Source organism: Vombatus ursinus, unplaced genomic scaffold, assembly GCF_900497805.2.
Source record: "Vombatus ursinus unplaced genomic scaffold, bare-nosed wombat genome assembly UNPS02014798.1, whole genome shotgun sequence".
NCBI classification, from domain to species: domain Eukaryota; kingdom Metazoa; phylum Chordata; class Mammalia; order Diprotodontia; family Vombatidae; genus Vombatus; species Vombatus ursinus.
Window position 1 is genome coordinate 2716738 of NW_020954576.1, and position 14858 is coordinate 2731595.

Sequence of the window (14858 nt, forward strand, 5' to 3'; positions counted from 1 at the left end):
AACAATACCAGAAATAATGAAACACTAATGGTTAATATCTGGTGAACACAATTTCCAAGTATTTAATTGATTTTTAGTTAATACTACATGGCTCATAACTGGCATGTTCAAAACCTAAGACATTATTTAGAACATTCACCTGGGATCACTTTACAAAACAGAAACAATAAAAACAAGAGGAAATAAATTGTTCACAGCTATAACAAAAATTCTAAGTTAGGTGAATAAACTTCTTAGAAGCAGTTTTTAAAGTAATTTTTGGGGGTAGGGTGTAAAAAACTCAAAAGAGCTTGATCCATATAGGAGTTCCATCTGTATAGGGGGAACCAAATAGATTATTATAAAGATTTTGGACAAAGAACACAAATAAACAACAATTTGGGCCTAGAATTAAATAGGAGGAGGAAAGTGGGCTAGATTGCCTTTGGAAAATTACAAAACTTGTACATTGAACATCAATATGGCAAATTCACAATATCAAGGGCCATCACATTGCTGAAGGAGAAGTGAACTGGCCCATTTTGGAAACAGAGCAGCTCAAAGCTCCTCTGCAAATCAGAAATGGAATTTAGGCCCCTCCACTTTAAGCCTAGGCAAAATGGGGAGACTCAACTATAATAATATTAGTAATAATAACAATGATGATGATTATAATAATAATCCACTATCCCTACTTTCTAGGCCTTTATATAAATACTCTATCCTTACATATATAGCTAACATATGTATATGTAGACATAGTAAATGTATAAATATACAGCACAGATATATGTTATGTTGTTGTTGTTTAGTCATTTCAGTTGTGTCTGGGGTTTTCTTGGCAAAGATACTGTAGTTTGCCATTTCCTTCTCCAGCTCATTTTTTTTTAAACAGATGAGGAAACTGAGGCCAAAAGGGTTAAATGACTTGCCCAGGGCCACACAGCTAGTATGCCTGAGGCCAGATTTGAACTCAGGGAAGAGTAGTCCAGCACTCTATCCACTGGTACCACCTAACTGCTTGATATATGTTATATACTCATATATAAAGATAATCAAAGACTATGAAATGCATAAAATTAATGACAGATAAATACTATAAGTTCAGACAGGTCAGGTAAGTTCAGAAGAGGACTAGGAAAGTTAGGAAAGCTTTCATAATGAAGACAAAACCTGAGTTAGGCCTGAAAGGATAGACAGGATTTGGAAGAGTTTGGAGATGAGAGAAAGGGGAAGATCTTTCAGCTGGAATTGGAGCAAAACATTATGGTCAGAACTTGGCACACTAGGTTAAAATCTAACGGAACTTTGACCTCCCTTACAATTTTCATGTAAAACATTTTTTATCTCCTAAAAATCAATCAACCAACAAGAATTTATTATGGATGTCCACTACTGATAAAGTTAAAAACTTCACATACTATGTATGAAAATTATTTGCCACATACTTTAATTTTCTCAGGTACTTTCACAAATACTTCAAAACTATTAAGTTGGTAATAAAATTCCCCAAAGGAAAATTGAGGCATAGAGTCATCCTTTGTATCCAAAAAATGCCTTCCTAAAGGTTATGAGGAATTTAAATAGAGGACTAGTAGGCTTCTAAGTCAAAGATCTAAGCCCTTTCAAAGGACTTACAGAAGATGCTTCTCAAAGCCTGGAAGCCATAGGTTAAAATGAGTTACATAGAGACAAGCAATAATTAACAATAATTCATAACTGGTACCTTTATTGCTCTCTCGCTCCTTCTTCTGTCTGTTCCCTTTCAGGTCCCAAGACATCATCACTCCTGTGTTTTTCATCATTTTTATCAATAACTTGGAAGTATAGATTCTCTTTTTTGGTGATCTCATAAACTTAAAGAAGTTCAATTGATCATCTCTAGGCAGACGATTTATACACACATATGTGTGTGGATATATGTACTTATATGTACATATAGATAAATGTGTATCTATGTATGCATGTAGGTAGGTATTATGTTCACTTAGCCTTAATCTCGCCCCTGAGTTCCAGTCACACATCTCCATTAAGATGCCCAGAAGTGCCTCAAGCTCAAAGGAATTTGTCTTCTTTAAAATATTCCTTCCCTCTAAATTTCCTATTTCCGTTCATATTATCCTTATGCTCCCAATTACCCAGACTCAAAACCTTACAGCACCTTTGATTCTTCCATCTCCTTCACTCCTATCATTCAAGCAGCCTCCAATTCTGCTAATTCTATGTCCACAGTATTACTCTCCACATAAAATGTCACTACTCAACTTTAAGCCCTCAATCACCTCTCACTATTCTCTCAGAGTCCTTCTCTGACCGCACTGCCTCTGGTCTCTCCCCCTCTTTGATCCATATTTCATACAGATGCTAAAATAATATTTTTAAGACACAGAGACTTCCTGCTCAAAAATCTGCACTGGTTCCCTATAAGATAAAATATAAATTCCTTTGGCTAGCATTTAACGTGCTCAACAATCTGGCTCTAAGCTTCCTTTACAAAATTATTACATACTACTTCCATTCTTGTACTCTACCTTCTGGCCAAATTGGACTGCTAGCTGTTCCCTGATCTCAAGCTGTCTCCCATACCTGGAACTAATCTGTACTTAATCTCCTTGTTCTTATTTACTCTACCTGTGGAAATCATTTTCCTTTAAAGATTTGCTCTAGTGCCACCCCTTGTATAAAGATTTTCCAGGTTCCCCCAGCTAAAAATGATCTATCCCTCATATTTTCCTAGAAGATTTTGTCCAGATCTTACCCTTATCTTGTCACAGTCTACCAGGTGACTAAAGTCTTTTGTATGTATTCTATGCTTCTCATTAGATTACAAGTTTCTTGATAGCAGGTCGTGTCATTTTAATTTTGCTATCCTCAAGAGTTTAGCACAGTGTAGGACATATAGTAGGTTATCTACTAACTTTTGGCTGAATTGAATTTGAAGAGTTTTTAAAACAGCATATTCAGACACGTATTTTTAAAATCGCTTTTAAGTAATTTAGTTGGTTCACTAGAAAAAGCACTGACGAGTAACATAAAAAGCACTGACATTAAATAGAAGCTACTATCCCAAAAATCTAGGAGTTGGAATTCCAAATATCCTGAAAGAAGAGTCCTCTCTACAACACACCTGACAAAGTATCATTCAACCTTTGCCATTAACAAGCATTTATTAACCAACTTCTATGTGCCAAAAAAGACAGTCCCTGCCCACAAGAAGCTCACAGTCTAGTAGGGGGTGACAACACACAAACAACTATATACAAACAAGATTTACACAGGATAAACTGGGAGTAGTCCCAGAGGGAGGGAGGGCAAGCACTAAGATTAAGGAACACTGGAAAAGGCTTCTTGCAGAAGGCAAAACTTTAACTAAGACTTGTAGGAAAATATAGGCACAATAGAAGAAACAAGTCTTACTCCCAAGGAGTTTATATTGTAGTGGGGAATTTAGCAAGCAAATATAAGCATAGACAGAATAAACATAAAGAGATTAAATATTAAAAAATACAAAATATTTAAATACAAGGTGGTTTGAGACAGAAAGCACTAGCAGTTGGGGACATAGGATAAAGCCTCACACAGAAGGTATTACTTCATTTGTGTCTTGAAAGGAAGAGAGAGGATTCTATGAGGTAGAAATGAGGAACAAGGGCATGCCATGAGGGAGACAGGGAGAAGTCTAACTCTTAGGAATTTCTTCTTTATATCAAGCATAAAATTACCTCTTCAACTAACATTGCTCCTGGTCCTGCTGCCTATGGCCACGCAGAAGACACCTCTTCTATGTGGTCTTCAAACAGTTGAAGACAATAGTTTCACTTAGGGGAAATGTCTTCTCTCTTCAATTTAAATATTTCAAATGCCTTCAACTGCTTCCCTTGTGATAGCAACTGAAACCCTATAATATCATGGTTGTCCTCAATTCACAATATAACAAGCATCATATGGATACTCTCCAATTTATCAATGTCCTTCCTAAAATAAGTCTTACAGAACAGAACACAATACTCCAAATATAGTGTGACTAGGTCAGAGGACAGTGGAAGTATCATTTCTCTAGTCCTAAATGTCATTTTTTTATTTTGTACAGTCAAACACTGCTTTAGCTTTTTTTCAAGACAGGACTATTGATACAACTATGCCACCTCCAAAAAGACAACTATTACTTAATATAGTAAAATGGTATTATAAAAGCCAGATTAGAAGTGGCAGCACGGTATAGTGTAATGAGCACTGGATTTAGAGGCAGAGACCTTGGGTACGTCATTCAATTTCTCATCTATAAAATGAAGGGAATTGGGAAGTTGAGAAATATGCTAGATTCACTCTCAGGACTAAACTCCATGTTCTCGTAATTAGTTCCTTCCCTTAACTGCTGTAGAACTTTATTTTTAATCGTCAAACAATGAATATGCATGTTTCTATTCACCTTGAGAATATGAGATACACTGATTTTAATTTTCGGGACGAAAACAAAACAAAAATTATGTACCCTAACTTGGGCACTCTTCATAAATGAAAAACTCAAAGCTTCCTAAACCCACTGCAAGACCAGATTATTATACTATTAAATAGTTTAAAAACATGATTTGAAAAGCTATGTGTAAAAGACCTTAAAAGATAAAAATAAAGGACTATTACATTTATAAAGAATCTACACTTCCTGAGTTCTGTACAATTTTACATTACTATCATTAAAAACCCAAGAAAGCATTTATTAGAAAATATTAGGGGGGCAACTAGGTGGCACAGTGGATAGTGCACCTGTCCTGGAGTCAGGAGGACCTGAGTTCAAATCCAGCCTCAGTCACATAACACTTACTAGCTATGTGCCTCTGGGTAAGTCACAATCCCAACCGCCTCGCACCCCCCAAAAAAATTACCTCCAGGATCAAATATAAAATCCTGTTTAGTATTCAAAGCTCATTATAAACTGCCCCCCCACATATACCTTTTTGCTATTGTACAGTCGGTTCAGTCCTATCCAGTTTTTCATAACCCCATCTGGGGTTTTCTTGGCAAAAATACCAGAATGGTTTACCATTTCCTTCTCCAGCTCATTTTATAGATGAGGAAACTCAGGCAAACAGGGGTAAATGACTTGCTCAGGGTCACACAGCTAGTATGTCTGAAGCCAGATTTGAACTCAGGAAGATGAATCTTCTTGACTCCAAGGCCTGGCACTCTTTCCACTGCACCACCTAGCTGCTTCATATACCTTTAGTCTTCTTACACCTTATTTCCCTTCCCCATTCTCTGGTACCATGTGATTCAGTGACACTGGACTCCCTGATGTTTCTTTTTCAAGACACTTCATCTCCTGACTCCAGGCATTTTCAAGAGCTGTCCCTCATGCTTGGAAATCTCTCCCTCCTTCTCTCTGCCTCCTGACTTCCTTCAAATCTCAGCTAAAATCCCACCTTCTAAAAGAAGCCTTTCCAGTTCCCCCTTAATTCTAGTGATTTCCCTCTGTTGCTTACTTCCAATTTATCCTGTATATAGTTTGTTTGCCCATAGTTGTTTGCATGTTGTCTCTCCTATTAGACTGTGAGCTCTTTGAGGGCAGGTATTGTTTTTTGCCTTACTTTGTATCTCCAGTACTTAGTATAGTACCTGGCACATAGTAGGTGCATAATAAATGCTTGTTGACTTAATATGGTAGAAGTATTCCAGTGCTTGTGCTCTGCAGGCTTTGGGAATAAAAATCATCTCCATGATTACATAAAGCATTTGCAAAGGATATCCATGCCACAGAAAGAAAATTTTAAAAATTAAACAATAAAGAGAAATGTAAAGTCCTAGATATATGTTTTAAAAAATGAATAGCATAACTAAAGCAGTAGCTCTTATGAAAAAAATCTTAAGTATCTGACTTGACTAAACAGTTAATGTGAAAAGTTTTACAGACAACTATGACTTAACAGCATGATGTTCTCTAAGCTAATGCAATCCTAACTCACATGAAGTGTATTTCTACTGTACTCTCTTGGTCAGACCCCAGGGGAGCATCTCATTTCCCTCTCCCTGACTTCACACAAGTTGTGCCCAGGCCTGGAATGCATTCCTGACTCACTTCCCCATTTTAGAATCCTCCTTTTCCTTCAAGGCTCAACTCAAAGGCCACCTCTTCTGTGATTCCCACATTATTACTCATTGCTCTGACCCTTTTAGAATTTTACCTTGCATTCACTTACGTTGTATTCACACGTATGTATTCTCCCAGTAAAAGGAATACTACTTATCAACATTTCACTGTTGCTTTTCTATCTGTAGCACAGCATTCTAGGTTTGAATTGAATTGAACTGATCCTGTAAAAGGTATTGTTTATTCTTCATGCCCCAAAGAAACAGAAATATTACCCATCAATCAATAAGAATTTATTAAGCACCTGCTACATATGCCAGAAGCTGTGCTTGGTGCTTGGGGACACAAAGACAAAAATAAAACAACTCCTCTTCTGAAGAAGTTTACACGCTACAGAGGGAGCCAGAATATACATATATAGTATATACAGAATAACTAAGAATAAATACCAGGTAGTTAAGAAAGGAGCGAACTAACAGTTGGCAAAGGAGTGGAGGGGAGGAGAACAAGAAGGGTTTCAGGGAAGTGGTGCCTGAGCTGCATAGTGAAGGAAGTGAGAGATTCTATGAGGCAGCTGTGAGGAAGAAGTGCAAACCAAGCATGGGTGATGGCCACTACAAAGATGGGAGATGGAGTGTGTGAGAGACAGAGAGGGCAGTTTGGCTGTACAAAAGATTGAGGGAAGGAAAGTGATGTTTATGTGATAAGTTTGGAAAGACAAGCTGTAGCCACATCATAAAGGGCTTTAAAACGAAACACAAGAATTATATATTTTAGTCCAAATACAAACGGAAGTCCCTGGAGTTTACTGAGTAAGGGAGTGACAAGTTTGAACTGCTACTTAAGGAAACTCACTTGGGTTGCTATGTAGAGGATGGGGAGTAGAGAAGGGAGACTTGAATAAGGGAGGCAATTACTAGAGAGTAGTAGAGACAACTACTAGAGAGACAAACTGTATATATAGATAATAAGGATAGTAAGGATAGTAATAATAGCAGTTATAAAGTACCCAATGTGCCAGGCACTGTGCAAAGTTCTTTACAAATATCAGATTTGATTCTCACAAATACTCTGAGATGTAGGTCCCATTATGATCCTCATTTTAAGGTTGAGGAAACTGAGGCAGACAGACATTAAGTGACTTGCCCTGTGTCTCAAATAGCTAGTGTCTGAGGCCAGATTTGAAATCAGGTCTTTCTAAGTCCAGGCCCAGCATTCTATCCACTGCACCGAGATCTGGAAATAATCTGTAGAGAGAATAGCTATAGGAGCTAAGACTGTAGAGAGAAAAGAGGACCCAGGAAAGGATCATGGAGTAAACCCACTGTTACTAAGATATAGATAATGAATCCAGAAAATGCAGTCAGAGAACAGAGAGAGAGCAATTTTACAAAATCCCAAAGAAGAGAGAGCATCCAAGAAGAGGTGGTGGTAACAGTGCCAAATGCTATAGAAAGGTCAAGAAGGAAGAGAACTAAAAAAAAAAAAAAAAAAGGATGAAGACTGAGAAAAGACCACTAGATTAGGCAATTGGCAACTTTGGGGGAATTAATTTCAATTGAGTGATGAGGTCCAAGGTCAGGACATAAAAAGTTTAGAAAAGAGTGAGAGTAGAGGAAGTAGAGGCATTAAAATATAGATTAAAATTTAAATATTAAATAAATGTTAAATATTTGGAAAACATTTAACAAAAATAATTGTTCCTCCATTAGGCTATAAAAATACAATACAACAAAGATAATATTAATTTGCAGTTTTCTAAGTCAATATGCAGTCAGCAGTGATCCATTTCTATGAATCTGACACCATCGGCTGAGGACACTGAGACAGTAAGCTACTTGGCCAGGGTCACAGAGCCACTATGTGTCAAAGCCAGAATATGAACCTAGGTCTTCCCATCTTTGGGGCCAGAATTCTATCCACAACAACACACTGCCTCTTCAGGGATGTCACAAAGGGAATTCATACCACTAGCAAGAGAATGGACTATAATAAAATAATAAAATCTCAGAGGAAGAAGGGACCTCAGAGACTATCTACTCCAATGGGCCCATGAACTTGAACGGGAAATAGAACACATGTTTATTTCAATATATGTTCCCTTTTAATGCTACTCACACACCCACCCACCCACACACACACACACACACACACATCTCATCATCCTCCCAGTATCCCAGGCTTGCAACCTAAGTATCTTTCTCCACCCCTCATTCTCTCTCACCATCCATATCCAACCTCTTGTCAAAGTCTGTCAATTTTACTTTAGTACCATCTCTTACACACGTCCTCTTCTCTCTTCTCATACTGTCACCACCCTGGTGCAGGCCCCTCATCACTTCAAAACTGGATTGATGCAATAGCCTGCAGTTCGGTCTCCCTGCCACAAATTTCTCCCCACTTCAGTCCATATCACTTTAGATGCTAAAGTGATCTTCCTGAAGTGCAGGTCTGACCAGTCACCTCCTAACTTGAACTCCAGTGCCTCCCTGTTACCTCTAGGATTCAATTTAAAATTCTGTTTGGCGTTCAAAACTCTTTATAAACTGTTCCCTCACGTCCACCCTTTACACATTTCTCCCCCGAAGTGTATGACATGATCCAGTGACACTGGAAAGCTTCCCTGCTGTTCCCTTTAACAAGACACTCCATCTCCCCATTCCAGCCATTTTCACTGACCGTACCCTCCTGCTTGGAGTTCTCTCCCTCCTCCTCTCTGCCTTCTGGTTTCCTTCAAATCTCGGCTAAAACCCCACCTTCTGCAAGAGATCTTTCTAGGTCCTCTTTAATTTCTGTGCTTTCCTTCTGTTTGTACAAATTATAGTTGTTTGCAAATTCTGTACCCCATCAGACCCTAAGCTCCTTGAGAGCAAGGCCTATTATCGACCTGTGTCACAAGCACTTAGAACACAGCCTGGTACACAGTGAGCATTTAAGAAATGTTTATTGACAGGCTGTTCTATTTAATTCATTTAAAGATATTATTCTGAAAACATAAGGTATCTATAGACTTCACCACATTGCCCAAGGGGTCCACGACCCAAGCAAGGTTAGGAAGCCCTGGTGCGCTCTAACCCCGACCAGACCAGGGCTCCACTCCCCCCTAACTATAACTGCAACTCATCCCACAAAGGATCATCTAACCCCAGCGTGGAGAGCCGTGAATGCTAGGACAAGCCCGAGCCCTTAGTGCTGCCACCCACTTCTCAATATTTTGGTCCTTTGCTCCGCCCCCACTCCCCACAAACAGGTGTAGCGTTCACTCGCTTCCGAGGGTTGCGCTCGGACCCGGGCAGGGGGCGGCAGACACAGCAGCAGCCTCGGCACAGCCCCTCGGTAACCTGGGGGGACAGGAGTCGAGGGCCAGGACCCCGTGGAGGGAAGGAGTAGCTGGGCCCAGGGACCAGCGGCCCCCTCAGCCGGGCGCCCGCACCTTCATGAACTCGTCCTTGTCGAAGCACAGCGTATCCGGTCCCTTGGGCAGGTTCATCCTCCTCTTCTCCATCCCGCCCGGCGCGGCCCCGCTTCGGGCCGAACTCTGGCAGCCGGGGTCAAGGTAGGAGAGCCGGACGAGGGGCCGGAGACAGGAGACAGGAGACAGGAGGCAGGACCGTCACTTCCGCCAACGCGGCAGCGCCTGCGCAGCGGCCAACGATTGGGCCCGCGGGTCAGAGGGTAGTTCTCCTTCCGCTCGCCGCGGGGAGGGACTCGAATGGCTCTGATGTCACCTTCCAGGGGTGAACTGCTGCCCCCTAGAGGGAGGAGGCCGCACTGCTGCCCGGAGGCTGAACTGGGAACCAGTCCCTTCCTTAACCTAAACCGAAAGGAGGAGGAGGAAGCAAGACCTAGTGGAGGTAGGTCTAGGAGTCATCTCACTTCCCTATCCCCTTCCCTGTCACCTTCCTCCACCGATTCTAAGAAAGAAGTTAGATGTTTAAACTTACTCATCTAATGGAACTCAGACATCACCTACCTCATCTACCTGAGCATCTTATACAATTGTCGTTCTTATTTGCAATGTAGATGTATCTGTGTGTTTTGTTTAGTCAGTTCTGTCGTGGCCCCATTTCCTAACCCCATTTGGGGTTTTCTTGGCGAAGACAAATTTGGAGTTTGTCATTTCCTTCTTCAGCTCATTTTACAGAAGAGGAAACTGAGGTAAACAGGGTTAAGTGACTTGCCCGATTTGAACTCAGGAAGATGAGTCTTCCTGGCTGCAGGCTGGGCACTCTACGTGGGCCACCTAGCACTTGCCTATAAATTACGGTACATGTCTTACACCAAGGGTGGGAAACATGTGGCCCTCTACGTCCTCAAGTGCAGCCCTTTGACTGACTCCAAACTTAACAGAATTAATAAAAGGATTTGTTCTGTAAAACTTAGACTCAGTCGAAAGGTCCCACCGGAGGACCTAAAAGGTCACATGTGGCCTGGAGGCTGCAGGTTCCCCATCCCTGTTTTACACAGCTGGCATTCTTGTTTGTAATGTTATCTTTGTGTGTGTGTCTAGCCTTAGAGACTTTCTTGGAAACTGTAGCACACATACTGATCTGCCTTGATAGTATTTGATCCTGAGTTGCCTGGCCCAATGAAATCACAGGTTGAGACTCTAGTCTAGAAGTCTAGACCCTTCCACCAGATGGTAAGATCCTTGAGGACAGGGAACTCTTACCCTTCTATTTGTATTCCCATCCTCATCCCCATCCCAGTGGATTACATATGCTACCTTAATTCAGGGCTTTATCACCTCCCACGTGGACAATTTTAATAACCTCCTAGATGATCATCTGGCTCCAAAAACTACCTTTTCTAATCCATTCTTTACAATTGTCAAAATAATCTTCCTAAAGCAAAGGTCTGATCATGTCATTCATTTGCTCGAAAACCCTCAGTGGCTCTCTGTTCCCGTCAGAAAAAAATAGAATTTCTTCAGCCTGGTATTTAAGACCTTTCATAATTTGTCTCTAACTCACCTTTTGAACATTTTTTTTCAAATTACATTCTTGACATCACATTCAGTCATGCTACTTTCTGTCAAATTGTATCACTAATTCTTCACTAAAATCCCCTTGGACTTGCTTTTCATCTCTATCTGTGGAAATCCTTCTTTCCCTATGTAGCACATCCTTTGGGACCACTTCTCCAACTGGAAACTCACACTGACAGGTTGAGTTCTCAGAGAGGCAAATACTACTACAAAAGGCAACCCTTAGCAGACACATTTATAACGCTTGTTCCTGAGCCCCACCAATGTTCTTCTCATCAACAATCAACAAGTTGACTCTTTTAGCTTTTAGAAAAGGGCTTTACTAAGAAAGTACAACAAGAACCAGTGATATAACTGGCATTCCCCAAAAAGCCTAGACTTATTCTCTCATAAATCTACATAGTGGGTGGGTGTTCACTGACAGTAAGGACAATGATAGTGAGGTACATGTGGTTGATCACACCCTATTTTTAGAAATCCTCTTTTCCCTTTGTAGAACCCTCATAAAGTTTAAGGATGGATAAATCATTCCACTGCTCAACTGGGCTGCCTCATTTGAAGGTATGATATCTTTGCTGGTTGGGTTGACCTGTTGCTGGACTGGACTGATTTGTTTCAGGCCTAGGATATTCCACTAATGCAAAACTGGGCTGTTCCTCAGCTGACATGATCTACTTCTCTGCTAAGCCAGGAGGCTCAGCTGATGATAATTCTCTTTTTCCTTTACTTCTCCAGTGCTAAAGAAGAGGAAGTCTCTAGATATTACCATGAAAACTCTCCAGACCTTATAGTGTTCACAAGGTAGCTGCATGTGCCCTACCATGTCAAAGGTGGTGCACAGTCACCTTCAGACTCCTGTGGCTACTGCTCTTCACCATGATAGATACTGTGGTTGACACTACTTATCTCTAACAGATAATGGGATATCTTATAGAACCTGTGGAACTCCCAAACTCACAAAGTCACCTGGACATCCCCATCTGAGAATATTCATTTGCAAAAGATCAGGTAAGACAGGCAGAGCCAAGATAGTGGAGTAAAAGCAATGACTTGCTTGAGCTCTCCCTCAAACCCCTCCAAATACCTGTAAAAAATTACTCTAAACAAATTCTAGAGCAGCAGAAGCCATAAAAAGACAGAGTGAAAAAAATTTCCAGCCCAAGACAACCTGGATGGTTGATGGGGAAAGTCTGTTGTGCAAGGCTGGGAGAGGAGTGCAGTTCAGCATGGGCTGCAAAGGTAAATACGCAGTGAACCTGGAGCAGGCCTCAGGGGACTGAATCACTGGCAGCTGTGGTGGTTTCCAGACATCTCAACCCACAAATGCCAAAGACAACTTAGAAGGTCAGTAGGAAAGGTCTGTTGGACCTGGGTAAGAGAGGAACAGCTCTGGTGCAGCCCTGGGGCAGCAGTGGTAGCTGCTTCCAGAGCTCTCAGTCCACAGACAGTGGGGGAATCGAGTGACTGATCAGAGCAGGACTACACGGATCTCTTTGCTGGCACTGAGGCAGGATTCTCTTGCTTAGCCCATGCTTGGATCTGGGTCATAGTCCTGGGTGGTGGTCCAGGGGCAAGGAGAAGTGCTGGCATGGCAGAGTTTGTGGTGGCAGTAGAGAGAGAATCCTCCTCACAGTTCCAAGGCAGAAAACAGTGCTTATGGTCACTCATAGACCAGAGCACAGGCCAGGAAAGGAATAAACAGCTCTCCTTTGATCATACCACCTTGGAAGAACTGAAAATTTACAGGTCCCTAGAAGTATCTCTGAAAACAGCTGCACAAAGTCCCTGCAGCTTGGGACAATATACCCTCCATACTGGAAGCAGAGCCTTATCTTAACAAAGAGTTTAAAAGTCAAGTAATTCCCTGGGAATGTGAATAACTAGAGGAAAAAAAAACTCAGATTATAGAATCTTACTTTGGTGACAAAGAAGATCAAAATATAAAACCAGTAGACAGCAAAGTCAAAGCTCCTACATCCAAAGCCTCCAAGAAAAAATATGACTTGGTCTCAGGCCATGGAGGAGCTCAAAAAGGATTTTGAAAATCAAGTAAGAGAAGTAGAGGAAAAATTGGGAAGAGAAATGAGAATAATGCAAGAAAATCATGAAAAACGAGTCAACAGCTTGCTAAATGAGACCCCAAAAAATACTGAAGAAAATAACACCTTAAAAAATAGCCTAACCTAAGTGGCAAAAGAGGTCCAAAAAGCCAATGAGGAGAAGAATGCCTTAAAAAGCAGAATTGACCAAAGGGAAAAGGAGGTCCAAAAGCTCACTGAAGAAAATAATTCCTTAAAAATTAGAATGGAGCAAATGGAAGCTAGTGACTTTATGAGAAATCAAGAAATTATAAAACAAAACCGAAGGAATGAAAAAAATAGAAGACAATGTGAAATATCTCACTGGAAAAACAACCAACCTGGAAAATAGATGCAGGAGAGATAATTTTAAAATTATTGGACTGCCTGAAAGCCATGGTCTAAAAAAGAGCCTAGATATCATCTTTCAAGAAATTATCAAGGAAAACTGCCCTGATATTCTAGAATCAGAGGGTAAAATAGAAATTGAAAGAATCCACTGATCACCTGCTGAAAGAGATCCCAAAAGGAAAACTCCTAGGAATATCATAGCTAAATTTCAGAGTTCCCAGGTCAAGGAGAAAATATTTGCAAGCAGCCAGAAAGAAACAATTCAAGTATTGTGGAAACATAATCAGGATAACACAAGATTTAGCAGCTGCTATGTTAAGGGACCAGAGGACTTGGTATATAATATTCTGGAGGGCAAAGGAGGTAGGATTACAACCAAGAATCACCAGAATACTCAGTAAAACTGAGTATAATCCTTCAGGGGGAAAATGGACATTCAGTGAAATAGAGGAGTTTCAAGCATTCTTGGTGAAAAGACCAGAGATGAACAGAAAATTTGACTTTCAGATACAATACTCAAGAGAACCATAAAAAGGTAAACAGGAAAGAGAAATCATATGGGACTTTTTAAAGTTGAACTGTTTACATTCCTACATGGAAAGATGATATTTGTAACTCATAAGACGTTTATCAGTATTAGGATAGTTGGAGGGAATATATATATATATATATATATATATATATATATACACATATATATATGTAGACAGGTGGCACAGGGTGAGTTGAATATGAAGGGATGGTATCTAAAAAATAAAATAAGGGGTGAGAGAGAATTGTGCTGGAGAAGGAGAAAGGGAAAAATAGAATGGTGTAAATTATCTCACATAAAAGAGGTAAGAAAAAACTTTTATAGTAGAGGGGAAGAGGGAGGAGGTGAGAGGGAATGAGTGAATCTTATTCTCATTGGATTTGGCTTAAGGAGGGAATAACATACACACTCAATTGGGTATGGAAATCTATGTTACCCTACAGGAAAATACGGGGAAGGAGATAAGAAAGGGGAGGATGATAGAAGGTAGGGCAGATTGGGGGAGGGGATAATCAGAAGCAAGCACTTTTGAGGAGGGACAGGGTCAAAAGAGAATAGAATAAACGGAAGGGAGGGGATAGGATGGAAATATAGTTAGTCTTTCACAACATGATTATTAAGGAAGCATTTTGCATGACCACACATGTATAACCTATATCAAATTGCTTTCCTTTGGCAATGAGGGTGGGTGGGGAGGAAGGAAGGGAGAGAATTTGGAAAAACTCAAAGTTTTAAAAATGAATGTTAAAAATTGTTTTTGCGTGTAACTGTGAAATAAAATATACAGGCAATAGGGCATAGAAATCTATCTTGCCCTACAGGAAAATAAGAGGGGAAGGGGATAAG

At 40.4% G+C, this 14858-nt stretch overlaps 1 protein-coding gene across 2 annotated transcripts in view; it reads right to left on the minus strand.

Moving 5' to 3' along the window:
* Nucleotides 1-9675, minus strand: part of LOC114050103 (conserved oligomeric Golgi complex subunit 2) — a 71952-nt gene extending 62277 nt beyond the window's left edge. Inside the window, exon 1 of one of the 2 annotated variants that reach the window (XM_027871667.1) lies at nt 9498-9675. In XM_027871667.1, the coding sequence (XP_027727468.1) occupies nt 9498-9569 (72 nt within the window). In that variant the 5' untranslated portion in view covers nt 9570-9675. The remainder of the gene's footprint in view (nt 1-9497) is intronic. The other variant, XM_027871668.1, reaches the window with a different exon arrangement.
* Between the last annotated feature and the right edge of the window lie 5183 nt (nt 9676-14858).